The 13695-nt window shown below is 45.0% G+C and overlaps 1 protein-coding gene across 1 annotated transcript in view; it reads left to right on the forward strand.

Moving 5' to 3' along the window:
• LOC124594428 (zinc carboxypeptidase A 1-like) overlaps positions 1 to 13695 on the forward strand; it is a 66966-nt gene that overhangs the window by 18921 nt on the left and 34350 nt on the right. The window contains exons 4-5 of the mRNA XM_047132805.1: positions 2890 to 3034; positions 8244 to 8404. Coding sequence (XP_046988761.1) covers positions 2890 to 3034; positions 8244 to 8404 — 306 coding nt within the window. The remainder of the gene's footprint in view (positions 1 to 2889; positions 3035 to 8243; positions 8405 to 13695) is intronic.

Raw genomic sequence — 13695 nt, forward strand, 5'->3', positions numbered from 1 at the left:
CAAGTGGCAAACCACTATTTCAATATATTTCTACCATGATCAGCAAAACACGCAAATTCAGCCGAGGATCCGTTTAGTGCTCTCAAAGGCACCACGCACAGAACTCAAGAAGCAGACGCTACGAGACAGACCTAGGTACGTCACAGAGAGGTTTGTCTTTAAAAAGCTAAGATAGATTTTCAGTAACATCAGCAGTTCTCATTACAACATTATCTGCAATTATTTGGTGAAATGCACGATGCTTCACCTTGGCCTCTCATGGTTCGTAATTACCTGACTGAGATCATAGAAAATTTCATTAAAATCATCACACATTGCTACCTGTGCCTTCAGGGAAATTACCCAGGGTAATCATAGAATTTTAATTCACACTCCAGGAAACCAAGCTGCGGCCATGAACGCTGATGATGTTAGGTGGGCTTCTCTACAATTTCACCATTCAGTGTGACATTTTTCCGGTGATGATTGAGCTGCCCGACACTGTGGTATAGAAGACTACATTTTGGCTGTTCAGAATATGTCCCACCTCGAAAATCACTTAATCATTCTGGAAATCACTGTCACACAATGTGTAGCAGGTAAAGTGGTTGGGGAGAAGAGCAATGGGTTGTATACGATCGAGGGTGGTTGAGCTGAATGGTTCAAATGGCTCTGAGCACTATGGGACAACTGAGGTCATCAGCCCCCTAGAACTTAGAACTACTTAAACCTGCTAACCTAAGGACATCACACACTTCCATGCCCGAGGCAGGATTCGAACCTGCGATCGTAGCGGTCGCGCGGTTCCAGACTGAAGCGCCTAGAACCACTCGGCCACACCGGCCGGCTGTGGTTGGGCTGAAACAAATTCATTTTTCAGTTCCGTTTCTTTTGTTTTTCCCAATCCAAACTTCAATAAGAAGACATGAGATTCGAAGCCACTCTGGAACAACCAACATCTGTGCAGTGAGGTAGGCGCCATACATTGACATGAGAAATTCGCGGGATAGCGATTTGCACACATACGGATGGAGGTAACATCACGTACACAAGATATAAAAGGGTAGCGCGTTGGCGTTGCTATCAGTTGTACTCATCTGATTCACTTGGAAAGGTTTCCGACGCGATAAAGGCCGCACGACGGGAATTAACAGACTCAGAACACAGAATGGTAGTTAGAGCTGGACGCATGGTACATACTACACTACCGCCCATTAAAATTGCTATACGAAGAAGAAATGCAGATGATGAACGGGTATTCATTGGATAAATATATTATACTAGAACTGCCATGTGGTTACATTTTCACGCAATTTGGGTGCATAGATCCTGAAAAATCAATACCCAGAACTACCGCCTCTGGCCGTAATAACGGCCTTGACACGCCTGGGCATTGAGTCAAACAGAGCTTGGATGGCGTGTACAGGTACAACTGCCCATGCAGCTTCAACACGGTACCACAGTTCATCAAGAGTAGTGACTGGCGTATTGTGACGAGCTAGTTGCTCGGCCACCATTGACCAGACGTTTTCAATTGGTGAGACATCTAGAGAATGTGCTGGCCAGGGCAGCAGTCCAACATTTTCTGTATCCAGAAAGGACCGTACAGGACCTGCAACATGCGGTCGTGCATTATCCTGCAGAAATGTAGGGTTTCGCATGGATCGAATGAAGGATAGAGCCACGGATCGTAACACATCTGAAATGTAACGTCTGCTGTTCAAAGTGAACAAGATGTGACCGAGACGTGTAACCAATAGCACCCCAGACCATCACGTAAGGTGATACGCCAGTATGGCGATGACGAATACACGCTTCCAATGTGCGTTCACCGCGATGTTGCCAAACACGGATGCGACCATCATGATGCTGTAAACAGAACCTGGATTCATCCGAAAAAACGACGCTTTGCCGTTCGTGCAACAAGGTTCGTCGTTGAGTACACCATCGCAGGCGCTCCTGTCTCTGATGCAGCGTTAAGGGTAACCGCAGCCACGATCTCCGAGCTGATAGTCCGTGCTGCTGCAAACGTAGTCGAACTGTTCGTGCAGATGGTTGTTGTCTTGGAAACGTCCCCATCTGTCGACTCATGGATCGAGACGTGGCTGCACGATCCGTTACAGCCATGCGGATAAGATGCCTGTCATCTCGACTGCTAGTGATACGAGGTCGTTGGGATCCAGCTCGGCGTTCTGTATTACCCTCCTGAACCCATCGATTCCATATTAACAGTCATTGGATCTCGACCAACGCGAGCAGTAACGTCGCGATACGATAAACCGCAATCGCGATAGGCTACAATCCGACCTTTATGAAAGTCGGAAACGTGATGGTACGCATTTCTCCTCCTTACACGAGGCATCACAACAACGTTTCACCAGGCAACGCCGGTCAACTGCTGTTTGTGTATGAGAAATCGGTTGGAAACTTTCCTCGTGTTAGCACGTTGTAGGTGCCGCCACCGGCGCCAACCTTGTGTGAATGCTCTGAAAAGCTACTCATTTGCATATCACAGCATCTTCTTCCTGTCGGTCAAATTTCGCGTCTGTAGCACGTCATCTTCGTGGTGTAGCTATTTTAATAGCCAGTAGTGTATGATTAACCAGAAATATGAATTTATTTGCCGTGCATTATATTAAGTCATAGTTTCTCATATATATGTTTTCTTTGGAGAATATCTAAGTAATGGGGTGAAAGATGCACTTTGTGCCTCTCCTTGAGGTTTGGTGGTTTCACGAGGAATAGCCCATCTTAGTGGTATGTTGTGGTAGGACAAATGCCTGTATTACCCAATATTGTGCACGTGGAACTATAGTTAGCAGTGCTGAAATTTCCTGGGCTGATGTGAAATGAGGCAGATGAAGCGAATCTGTGTGTCGGTGAGGAATCAGATCAGCCTCGTGTTGGCAGCTGAACGCGCGGATAGACGCCACCGTGGCCCGACACCCTGAGGCGGCTTCGATCATCGTGGCAGGCAGCTCCTTCGAGGGACGGCCGCTCAAGGGTGTCCGGATTTGCCACGGGCCCGGCAGACCCGTCGTCTTCGTTGAGGCCGGTGAGTACCACTTAAGCTCTTTTTATTTCTTGTTACACTTCATCCCTTTACATTTTCTTTTTATGTTCGTTGGTAGCATATCGCGACATTGCTGCTCGCGTTGGTCGAGGTCCAATGACTGTTAGCAGAATATGGAATCGATGGTTTCAGGAGGGTAATACAGAACGCCGAGCTGGATCACAAAGGCCTCGTATCACTAGCAGTCGAGATCACAGGCATCTTATCCGCATGGCTGTAACGGATCGTGCAGCCACGTCTCGATCCCTGAGTCAACAGATGGGGACATCGATGATTTCTCTGACTTACGCTATAGTACAGGGAAGGAACATTCGTTACTGCAGTAACAGTGCCAATACAATAGAGAAGTGTTTCATTCCGACAGCACCTTGGTATTATAGGGCAGTAGTATGGCTCTTATTCGGCCTCGTACTAGAAAGTAGACAAACAGATTCCCACAGATACCTGATTTTCAAGACCGAAATGTGCAACCCCTGTCGTTCAACGTTACGGTGATCGTGAAAACAAAGGGCTGACTTATTTGTTTTCTGGATGATTATCTGTGTCGGAGGGGGGGGGGGTCCGTTATTTGTGGATATAATAGGCATTTATTTAAGTGCTTATGACATCGGAAAGGAAAGCACTACACGCTGATCAACACAAGTAAGATTTCTATTCAGCCTCAATGCAGCAGCTCTGTTTACGTATAGCCTACACCAGATTTTCACTCACTTTTCAGTGATTTCTGCTTCTGGAGTCCAGTCCACGCTTAACCTCTCAGAGGACGAACAATGATTCTCCACTTGGTGAACTGCAGTGGAAACAGTCGCACTATTCGTGCTTGCAGGGTAGAACAAATCTTTTTCCTGGATTCAGGATAACTGAGCTATTGCAGGATAGATAGTTTTGTGAATGAACAGTTCGATGTTTCAGCAGTTCGTTATGTTGCTACTTCTTTGATATAAGACACCGCCATGCCCGTGCTAGTCTGAAGTTTGAATCTCGACATCCACACGCAAACACAGTCGCTCGTAATAACCAGCTCATCGTATTTAACCGATCCTGTTACCGACAAGTTCACAAACTGATGTTGTTTTTGAATGATTGCTCTATATTATCCAAATGGTTTCTTCGAACTTTGAATTATCGGTCACGATTTATACGACATGCCATGCCGATTTTACTTGCTTCAGTACTCACAGTTTACGCAGAAAAGGCAGAATTTCGCTCGTTCGTTTTTCTCACTCATGCGCGATTAGTTTGCGGCACTACGCGGTCAAGTTTAACTAACGACTCCGAAAAATTGTTACGTCTACTCAGAGCTGTTCATACACGCGTCCTATCGCTATGTTGGATGAGATGCGAATCTCTGTAGACTCCAAGAAGCTGTTCAATAGCCCACAAAATACGCGCGTATCTTCTCTGTTCTTGTTAGCTGGGAAACATGATAGCCAATGATACGTCAGTATTAAATCGCACCATCTCCCGTCTTTTATTATGAGTCCATCACAACATAATATCTTTTTAGCGCGATTTCTTAGGTGAAGAAAATTAGAAAACGGGGCTTAGCGCCATTCCTTGGATTCCTACCAAAATGGATTGTTTTACAATCACTTACAGAAAACAACATCAGGAATGTCAAAACAATCTCATCTGAATCTAACTGAATTGTCGTAGTATGGGTTTTGTTTCCCCAGTACTATGAACTGGCTAATTACATGTTATAAAATTTCCCCAGAGCAAATGACTCACTCATACTATCTAGATACAGTTCTCACGCTACAAATACACTCCGCGAGTAAATAGATCAATATTCATTTATCATATTACTTCGCATTTACCCCTTCGCTCACACCAATAACTAAACTATTAAATTTGTAACAATTAATCAAATATATAATATTCACAGAAGACAACATTTAGTTTGCAAAATACATTGTTTTGAATGTTCAAAAATGTTCAAATGTGTGTGAAATCTTATGGGACTTAACTGCCAAGGTCATCAGTCCCTAAGCTTACACACTACTTAACCTAAATTAGCCTAAGGACAAACACACATACCCATGTCCGAGGGAGGACTCGAACCTCCGCCGGGACCAGCCGCACAGTCTACGACTATTTTGAAAGATTATGACCTCATTGACTGTACTATACCTACGACGTTTGGTCACAGCCATTACTACTTGGAACTTGGAGGTTCTCTCGATCATAAGCACACATCCGTTACGCTTTTATAAAACAAATATCTTTTAATTTTAGATGAAAATAGGTATACAAGGATTTAGCTTTACCACAGCGAAGTGTTCTCCAAATGATATAGTTCAGCAACAGCTTGATCCATTGTTAATTATTATCTAGATATGCGTTCATAAAGAAATTAATTTCCATTTGTATCTTATTCCAAAATCATTTCAATTAATTGTTCATGAGCCAATTCTGATTCCACCAGTTCAAATGGTTCAAATGGCTCTGAGCACTATGGGACTCAACTGCTGAGGTCATTAGTCCCCTAGAACTTAGAACTAGTTAAACCTAACTAACCTAAGGACATCAAAAACATCCATGCCCGAGGCAGGATTCGAACCTGCGACCGTAGCGGTCTTGCGGTTCCAGACTGCAGCGCCTTTAACCGCACGGCCACTTCGGCCGGCGATTCCACCAGTCGATGCCGTGCAGCCCAACGCAGGAGAGTTAGGACACCTGTGAGAAGAAGTCTAGAATCTTTCCCGAATTGACTATTTTGATCCTTCCACTTTGCTGTTTCACCAACATCGACATTAATAAAGTGAATTGCTAATGTTGAACTCTTTAGTACCTTGTCGATAATAGTTCAGCTTCTACACATCTGGATACCAGTTCTTTCCACCATAATTCCTTGAGCCATAAAGCAGAACATATATCGGTTGTCCTGCGACTTCCACCTGCTTAATCAACCCACAGAATTCGCCATACCCTTCCGTGCTATGAGGAGTAACCATTTCTGTTGAAAATTGTGCCAGGAAGAGTGAACAAATTTCCTTTTAATGTCATTCGTTATCTACAGCACAATGTTTACAGCCTCACGTGATTACAGTTTATAGATGACAATCATCGTTGACCAATCGTCAGGCTAGAACCATGACTCATCTCTACCTGAATTTACTTGCCTTCATTAAATGCTACAAATGCTACGCCTCAGTAAGTAGTTCTGGATGTCTTCGAATATCGACGTATCATACTGAAGGTATGCTATACCGTTCCAGAAAAGAAAACATATTTTCCTTATATAGCGAACAACATGCCATTTTCATGGACAATGGGCGACGCAGTCCGACTACTAGTAATGACTAAAGAATCGTTTGTTCGATGATATTATTACTGATTTCTCTTCAGCCAGGTGATCACAGGTGGATTGCGTATTCAATATGCATGAAGGTGGAAGCTAGGCACCCCGCTCTAGACGAGATAATGATATTTGACCTTTCTAGCGAGTCCCTCTTTCGATATATTTTGTGGCTTCTCCGACTAAGAAGAAAGCGAGAACATGTGAAAAATTGTCACTCCTTAAAAATAACTGAAATTATATGTGACGGTAGTCTGTTCCCCAAAGAACAGTTACGGTAGATGACCATGCAGCTTTGCTAGAAATGACATGATAATTAAATGGACACCCTAGCTGCAAACAAGAGGTGATGTACTTCATTGGGGACATGTTGAATATGTGTGCTCCGACCGGGACTCGAACTCGGGATCTCCTGCTTACATGGCGGACGCTCTATCCATCTTTTTTTTTTAATCTCATTTTGTTCTATATTGTTCGTTGAATATGTTCGGGGCGTTGTTCTGTTCACTCAGTTTTTTGTTACAGAGGGTGGCTAACCCTCTGACCGAACAAGCTGAGCTACCGTGCCGGCGATCCATCTGAGCCACCGAGGGCACAGAGGTTAGTGCGACTGTAGGGACTTATCTCTTGCACGCTCCCTGTGAGACCTACATTCCCAACATGTCCACACCACTACATTCGTAGTGCGCCTAATAGATGTTCGAGTCCTGGTCGGGGCACACATTTTCAACATGTCCCCAATGAAGTACGTCAACGCCTGTTTGCAGCTAGGGTGTCCATTTAATTATCATTTCAATTGAAATTATGGTTGGTTGAGGTCCCGCGTGTCACTACTGCTTCACAACATTTCGTTAATAATCCCTCTCGGGTGGCGTAAAAATCTGTTCTCGTAAGTGTATCTCAATGTGTTGCGACGAAGCATTGTTAAGGCCCTCATAGCCGAGTACGTCTACTCGCCACTTAGGAAACTCGGAGAGGTGAGTCGGGGCCAGATCGAATCTGCCTCGCCGTTTAACGAAGAGGACGGGTGAGTCGGCTGGCCTGGGTGTAGATTTGAGGCGGTTTCCTACATAGCCGGCCAGGGTAGCCGAGCGGTTCTAGGCACTACAGTCTGAAACCGCGCGACCGCTACGGTCGCAGGTTCGAATCCTGCCTCGGGCATGGATGTGTGTGATGTTCTTAAGTTAGTTAGGTTTAAGTAGTTCTAAGTTCTAGCGGACTGATGACCGCAGCAGTCAAGTCCCATAGTGCTCAGAGCCATTTGTACCATTTTTCCTACATCCACGTAGGTGAATACAGGACTGCGACCCACGTCTCGCCTCCTAAACACACTGGACAAACATTTAGAAAACCTTATCACACCTGAACATGTGGCTTACTCTAGACCCAGACAGGTGGGGTACACAGATTCCGTGTCGGAGGGAGTTCTGACGCCAGGAAGGATATCTGGCCGCCAACTAACACTAACATCGTGAAGATTCAAATAACAATGGCCACACCGTAGAGGAATGGGAAAAAGCGAGGAAGGAGATTCGTGACGAAGAATTGAGTGTACCCCATTTCAGTACTGAGCGAGGTGGCGCAGTGGTTAGTACACTGGACTCACAAATCTAAGTTTCCCGTGATTTCCCTGAATCACTTAAGGCAAATGCCGGGCTGTCTCCTTTGAAAGGGCACGGCCTATTTCCCTTCCCATCCTTCCCTAATCCGATGGAACCGATGACCTCGTTGTTTGGTGTCTCCGACCCCCCTCCACACCCTCGCCAAATCAACCAACCAACCATTTTAGTAAGGAAGCCCTCCTTTTTGCCATTTACAGTACTTTCTTCAATTCAGCATGAGTAGCGCTCCATAACCGCCGGATCGTGACGCCGCTTGCTCTGTGCTCAGGCATAGACGGCGCCGAATGGCCGTCCGTGTCGACGGCGACGTTCCTGGTCCACCAGCTGCTCACCAACGACAGCGAGGCTGTGCGGCGCGTTGCCCAGGCCTTCGACTGGCACGTCCTGCCCACGGCCAACCCAGACGGCTACAACTACGCGCACACCACAGTACGTACCTCGCGCACTCGCCACAAACTGTGGACGCTGCCAGCGTTTCGTGCAGCTTGTAAGTTGCCTATAATAAATGCGATTTGGATTTGTGTCTTGGTGTCCGTGCTCTGTCGAACAGTGCTGTGTACTTGTAGTAGACGTGTGATGAGTTATTATTATTGACCGGTGCTTAAATTTGCCTATCTGTCGTCCCACATTACACCGCTTCTTTTCTCCTCTTCATCAACCACTACACTCAAGAGAGCGCGCTAAACCTGTTTTGACGATATCAGGTTGAGTACATTCGTAAATAATGGTATCCATGAGAATGGTAAATACTGGTCATATATTGAGTAAATTATATTGACTATGAAGTAACAAGGTTAATACTGGCATTACTTGTACTAATGCAGTTGTAGCCACTAATAGTGAATAATAATAATAATAATAATAATAATAATAATAATAATAATAATTACAATAGTTGTGGCATTAATAACAATAATGATAGTGTCAAATGCAAATAGAATTAATAGGTCTACAAATAAGATATTTTCTAATTTAGTGAGTTCTGGGGAAAGGGAATTTAAGGAGACTACATCGGCTAAGATTACTGGGAAATGAGTAAGATCAGGTTGTAAAGAAGGATGTGCAAGTGTAACGAGTGCGTACAGGAACATTGGTAAATTTATTGTTGCTTTAGTAGATATGTCATATCCTGTCTTCTGAAGCTGGAGACGATATTCAGTTCTTTAATATAAGGCGGGAGGCTGTTTCAGAATCGGTTTCCTGCTACTGAGAAGGACTTCGAGAAGTTAGGTGACCTATGGAGTGGAACAAAAAGGCTTTCATTCTCATTGCAATTTGTGTTGTTCAGACCAGAGCATTAATGTCGAGGAGAGATATGAGACACAGTGTTCATTGATAACACAGTAATAATGTCGTGTGACGAGGGCCTCCCGTCGGGTAGACCGCTCGCCTGGTGCAAGTCTTTCGATTTGACGCCACTTCGGCGACTTGCGCGTCGATGGGGATGAAATGATGATGATGACAACACAACACCCAGTCCCTGAACGGAGAAAATCTCCGATCCAGCCGGGAATCGAACCCGGGCCCTTAGGATTGACAGTCTGTCGCGCTGACCACCCAGCTACCGGGGGCGGACGATAACACAGTAGAGAAGGCGAAGGATATGGAAATCTTTGTACTTGTCTGCACGCAATCAGGATAGCTGTGAATATAAATATGATCAAAGAATTTTACATCACAGATATAACGAACTCAGTTCCAGGCGACGTAAACGAGGATAACATAGCTGTAACCAGTAACTAAAAGTGTCTGTACAAGTTTATTTTTAGGTGAAGAAAGAAGAGCTTTTAATATTTTTGTGTAGCTTGGAGGGATACTGATGCCTTATTACACATTGCGGTTATCACTCTGTCATATCTAGATTTTCATCTGTTATTACTCGTAGACTCTTTGCTGAAGGAGAGAAGTTGACATTTGTCTCATTTAGGGTTAAAGATGATAGGGACTTCCGATATTTCGGACTAATGAGCGTTGAATCACCAACCAGTACCTTTTCGGTTTGGGATGGATTGAGTTTTAACCATACATACCGCTCCTATTTGCACATTTGTCGGTATTGAGATTCTCTATGGCTGACTTCAGGTTTACAGGTTTGGCACTTAGATACAAGTGGAGGTCATCATTGTACATGTGGTATTTGCAATAGGACAGGACTGATGACACGTAATTTACATACAATGAAAAGAGTGTGGAACCTAAACCGAACCCTAGGGAAAACTGATACTACCTTCCTCCATTGTGAATTTATGGTGCCAGGCCGGATGTAATGCTGGCTAGACTTCAGGTATGAGCAAAACCACTGCACTGCACTTGGCGAGAGATTTAGCCTGCTACGTTTGGCAAGTAAAATGTCATTGTCGACGGTGTCAAAAGCCTTGCTGATGTCTAAGAGGCACATGGTTGTTGCCTCTTGTGCATCCATGGCAAGCATCAGATCATCTGTTAACTTCATTAAAGCAGATGTTGGGCTTCGAAGTTTTTGGAAGCTTGATTTAAATTCGGCTAGCAGGTTACTTGTAGTTAGGTAGTTTGTTAGCTGGTCGTAGACTATATGTTATAAGACTTTGGACAGTGAAGGAAGAACGCAAATAGGTCAGTAATCAGAGGTTGCTGTGGCAGGGTCGTTTTTAGGTAATGGCTTAACTAGCCCCTTTTCCAGGTCTCAGGGAAAACTTGTGTGGTTAAGGAATGGATGAAGGTATGTGTTATACTGGGCAGTACAGAGTCAATATTGAGCTTCATTATTTGGACTGTGATGTCTTCATGCTGACCTATGTATACAGACTGAAGCGACGAATGGTCAGTTTCCCGACCGATTGAAATTTTCAGTAGTGCACCCACATTATAAAAACAGAGAAAGGGATAATGCAGAGAATTTTAGACTTACTTCTATCCCATAGGTGTTTGTTAAAGTTACTGAGAAGGTTGTATGTACAAGGGTAATTGATTATTACAGTTCACATAATTTGCTGTCTGATGTACCGTTTGGTTTTATAGGTAGTTTAACAACTGGAAATGATATATTCTCTTTTCTCTGTGAGTCTCTGGAAGGGTTACATGAAAGGTTGCGAATGTTAGGTGTCTTCTTTGATGTAAGAAAGGTGTTTGATTGTGTTAATCACAAAATAATACTTCAAAAGTTGGCCCATTATGTAATAAGGGGAGTAGCTCACATTTCGCTCAGCTCTTACATTAAGAACTGTCAGCAGAAGGTCATTATCCACAGTACTGAGAAGGGCTGTGATGTGCAGTCTCAATGAGTCATACTTAAGAGGGATGGGGAGGGGAGGCTGGGGATGCTGGTGCCACAGTGGTCGGCGCTGGGGCCGCTACTGTTTCTTACTTGCATAAATGAGACGCCTTCTAGGCGATTCTAAAATATTTCTTTTTGCTGCTGACTGGGTAGACCGTCAGAGACAGAGCACCTCGTGCTAATAAGCCGAGTACACCGTTCGTTTATTACATATTTTTAGGAGCTTCAAACAGGAGCGACTGCAGTAATGGATAGGAACTGTGATTGATGTGTACGGATGCCAGGTGAGCTGGTGACCCATCGCTCACAGCTCCAGGCTGCGTTGGCTTCCGTCACACAGCTTGAGGCTGCTGCCAAGGGGCATCTCTGTGCGCAGGTCGAACGCGGGGATACGAGGGACGTCGAGCACGTCCCACGTGTCCCCCAATCAGTCCACTGCTGTGGCCGCCCAAGGTACTGCTTGCACTGAGGTTGACCACCCATGATTAAGTGGGTGATCATTCCAAAGTCTTGCTGGCAGCAAAAAACTTTCTGAGGAGCAGATCGTAGCGCCTCCCGTGCGGTAGGGTTCTCGCTTCCCGCGCCCGGGTTCCCGGGTTCGATTCCCGGCGGGGTCAGGGATTTTCTGTGCCTCGTGATGACTGGGTGTTGGGTAATGTCCTTAGGTTAGCTAGGTTTAAGTAGTTCTAAGTTCTAGGGGACTGATGACCATAGATGTTAAAAAAAATAAAAATGTCATGTGACGAGGGCCTCCTGTCAGGTAGACCGTTCGCCTGGTGCAAGTCTTTCGATTTGACGCCACTTCGGCGACTTGCGCGTCGAACCATAGATGTTAAATCCCATAGTTAAAAAAAAAAACAAGTAGCACCTCCCCAATTCGTTTGACGAACACGTTTCGGGCGTTATCTGTGGCTGATAATGTCTATATGCCGGATGCTGTCGTTCCAGAGGAATCTTCTCGGCCTGCATGGTCTGAGCATTCACAGAGGGTGGGTTTGATGGTAATTGGGAGCTCCAACGTTTGGTGCATAATGAGGCCCCTTAGGAACGTGGCTGCCAAGGAGGGGATGGAAGCTAGTGTGCACTCCGTGTGCATACCGGGGGGAGTCATCCCAAATGTGAAAGAGTATGCTATGAAGAGTACAGAATGCAGCCAACTGCAGTTGGTGGCTCATGTCGGTACCAATGGCGCGTGTCGCTTTGGATCGGAGGAGACCCTCTCTGGTTTCAGGCGGCTATCGGAAATGGTAAAGGCTGCTAGTTTTGCTTCCGAGATTAAGGCGGAGCTCACCATCTGCAGCATCGTCGATAGAACCGACTGTGGTCCTGTGGTTCAGAGCCGAGTGGACGGTCTGAATCAGAGGCTCAGGCGGTTCTGTGATCGTGTAGGCTGCAGATTCCTGGACTTGCGCCATGGGGTGGTGGATTTCCGGGATCCGCTTAGTAGGTCAGAAGTCCACTACACACAGGAAGCGGCTACACGGGTAGCGGGGGCAGTGTGGAAGGGGGAAGGGACTGGGAGGTTTTTTAGGTTAGAGGATGTCAGGGAACCACAGAAAGGGAGTTCGTCTAAAAGGAGATATGTAAAACACAATACGTTAGTTGTAGAAACGATCGGTATTGTAGTTATAAATTGTCGTATCTGTGTTGGGAAAGAGCCAGAGCTACAAGCCCTAATAGAAAGCACTGAAGCTCAAATAGTGAGAGATACATAAAGCTGGCTAAGGCCGGAAATAAGTTCAGTCGAAACTTTTTCAAACGATCTAACAGTGTTCAGAAAGGATAGATTAAATACATTTGGTGGTGGAGTATTTATTGCTGTCAGAAGTAGTCTGCCTTGTAGTGAAATTGAAGTACACAGTTCCTGCGAAATAGTAGGGGTAGAGGTTATACCTGAATGTCGGACTAAACTATTAATTGGATCGTTTTACCACCACCCCCCCCCCCCCCCCCCGGTTCAGAAGATGTAGTTGCTGAACAGTTCAAAGAGAACTTGAGTCTCATTTCAAATAGGTGCCCCACTCACATAATTATAGTCGGTGGCGACTTCAATCAACCCCCGATATGCTGGAAACATTTTAGGTTAAAAGTCGGCTGCAGACACAAAACGTCATCAGAAATTGTACTGAATTCTTTCTCAGAAAATTATTTTGAAACATTAGTTCATCAGCCCACTCGAAGCGTAAATGGTTACGATAGCATACTTGTCCTCTTAGTAACAAATAATCTTGGACAAATAATGAATATCGTGACGAATACAGGGATAAGCGACCACAAGGCAGTTGCTGCCAGGCTGAATACCATAACACCTACAACCATCAAAAAGGAACGCAAAGTATATCTATTTAAAAAAGCTGATGGAAATGCTCTTAACGCCTTTTTGAGCGACAGTCCTCACTTTTTCCGATCTGATCATGTAAGTGCAGAAAAATTGTGGAATGCTTTCAAAGAGATAGTATCGACTGCA

This window comes from Schistocerca americana, chromosome 1 (genome assembly GCF_021461395.2).
Source record: "Schistocerca americana isolate TAMUIC-IGC-003095 chromosome 1, iqSchAmer2.1, whole genome shotgun sequence".
In the NCBI taxonomy this organism is placed as follows: Eukaryota; Metazoa; Arthropoda; class Insecta; order Orthoptera; family Acrididae; genus Schistocerca; species Schistocerca americana.